This window comes from Prosopis cineraria, unplaced genomic scaffold, assembly GCF_029017545.1.
Source record: "Prosopis cineraria cultivar Desert tree isolate PC_DT_omini unplaced genomic scaffold, ASM2901754v1 PC1, whole genome shotgun sequence".
NCBI lineage: Eukaryota > Viridiplantae > Streptophyta > Magnoliopsida > Fabales > Fabaceae > Prosopis > Prosopis cineraria.
The window spans coordinates 52,359,230-52,361,347 of record NW_026555332.1 but is presented as its reverse complement, the minus strand read 5'-3'; the positions used below and the strand labels follow the sequence as shown (position 1 = coordinate 52,361,347).

Below are 2,118 nucleotides of genomic sequence, written 5' to 3'. Positions count from 1 at the left end.
AATAAACAAATACAGAGAGTTACTTATTCAAAGACCATAATTTACTATTTTTCTTTACGAAAATCCACTATCAAAGTTAAACTCATAATTATTTACATGTTCTTCAGAAAATTAACCAATAAATGTTCATCCTAGAATAACCATGAGTTCGGACTCCGGACAATAATAAGTTTCGGGAAACTTCTCACAAACACGAAATGTGATTATATAAACGATTTTTAAAATGGCTCAATTTCAATGATTGGATTATATAATTATGATGTTGGCCCAAACAAAATTATAGAAATATGATAATTTCTCTCTTTTTAACACTTTCCTTTTTTTTTTGGCCTGATTTTTTCAATACTTTTCAAAATACTGTAATTTTTTTAATTATGACATAATAAGATGGTTAACGTGATTGATAGCTGGATTTTACATAAATAATATCAGACTGATTGACAATTATAGATATTACTATACGTTAAACGCTCGGATGGAGACGAAGTAAGTTCGAACAAGGAAGACTTGTTGGCTGATTTGACAACTTTTCTGGGGACGAAGCCAATAGCGATGGCAATTATATCTCCTTCTCCTCTTTGTCTGTGTGTGTCTATATATATGTGTGTGCTCAGAGATCACAATCCTCTCAAGCAACAAAGCAAATTCACTTGGTAGTCTTATGAAAGCAATTTACGCTGAGCAAATATAGATACCGAGTGATCGATCCAGCAAAGAATGAAAATATCACTTTTGGTGTGCGTCTTGGTGCTGGTGCTCCCCGTGGCATTGGCTCAGCTCAAGGTTGGATTCTATAAGTCGTCCTGCCCAAAAGCCGAGTCCATCGTGAAGCAAGTGGTGCAGAAGCGATTCAACAGCGACAGGACCATCACCGCAGCCTTGCTTCGCATGCACTTTCACGACTGTTTCGTCCAGGTGAGCATCACTTCGTGTCTTCGTTAATTACCCGTTTTTATATTTTACCAGTCATCATTCTCATGGGACTCGCCTATTAAAACCATTCTCCTTCACAGGGTTGCGATGCATCCATACTCATAGACTCCACTGACGCTGAGAAAGAGGCGGGTCAAAACTTGAGCGTCCGAGGATTCGATCTCATCGACCAGGTGAAGGAAAGGCTCGAAGCCGCGTGCCCTTCGACGGTGTCGTGTGCCGATATCATAACACTGGCCACCAGAGACGCCGTGGCTCTGGCCGGAGGACCCAAATATGAGGTCCCCACCGGAAGACGCGACGGGCTGGTGTCTAAAAGAAGCTCGGTTGATTTGCCAGGACCAGATATCTCTGTTCAGGATGCCCTAGATCTGTTTGACAAGAAGGGAATCAAAAGAGAAGAAGACATGGTGAGCCTTATGGGTGGGCACACTGTGGGAAAGGCATTTGGTAGACTTTTGGACGGCAAGACGCCGTCCACAGTGGATAACCAGTACTATAAGCAAATTCTTCAAAACAAGGGCGTTCTCTCTATTGATCAAAACCTTGCTGTTTCTGCGTCAACAAAGAGTATTGTCACCGCTCTTGCAGCAAACAATACCAGGTTTCAGATAAGCTTCGCAAATGCAATGATCAAGATGGGAAGAATTCAAGTTCTGGTTGGTAATGCTGGCGAGATTCGAAAGAAATGCGGTGCTTTTAACAATTAGACACCGCTGCAGGAATTAATGCTGCCTTTTTATTTATTGTGAAATGTGAAATTGTATGTTTGTTTCTATTTATATTTGGAAATTAACGTGAAGTAGTGAAGCCAACATATTGGGTTTAAAATGCAGCAACGCTGTCCCTTTTTTTTTTTCCAACCAATATATAATATCATTACTATATATTGCGAAACTGAATGTTTGTTTCTATATATTATAGACATGAAATAATATGACAAAAAGCTACTTTGATGGCGTTTATTTTCACAATAAGTTAATTGGGCGGTGATTTTTTGAGTTTCTTAAATTTCGTCTCCCCTTCAGCTCGGAGGCATCATAATCATCATCCCCGATTATAGGTACGGACAATTAAGCATATAAGGATAACATTTTTTTTAATGAGGAAACAGGACAGCGACTTTGAAATTAAAGGACGTTCAAAAGGGACAAGTGGAACATTTTAGACGGGAAAAGTTACTCC

At 39.5% G+C, this 2,118-nt stretch overlaps 1 protein-coding gene across 1 annotated transcript; it reads left to right on the top strand.

Annotated features, from left to right (window-relative positions):
• Window positions 1-717: 717 nt before the first annotated feature.
• LOC129303856 (peroxidase 57-like) lies at window positions 718-1,643 on the top strand. Its single transcript, XM_054943405.1, has 2 exons — window positions 718-915; window positions 1,014-1,643. The coding sequence occupies exons 1-2, from the start codon at window positions 718-720 to the stop codon at window positions 1,641-1,643; spliced, it is 828 nt and encodes a 275-aa protein (XP_054799380.1).
• The last annotated feature ends 475 nt before the right edge of the window (window positions 1,644-2,118 follow it).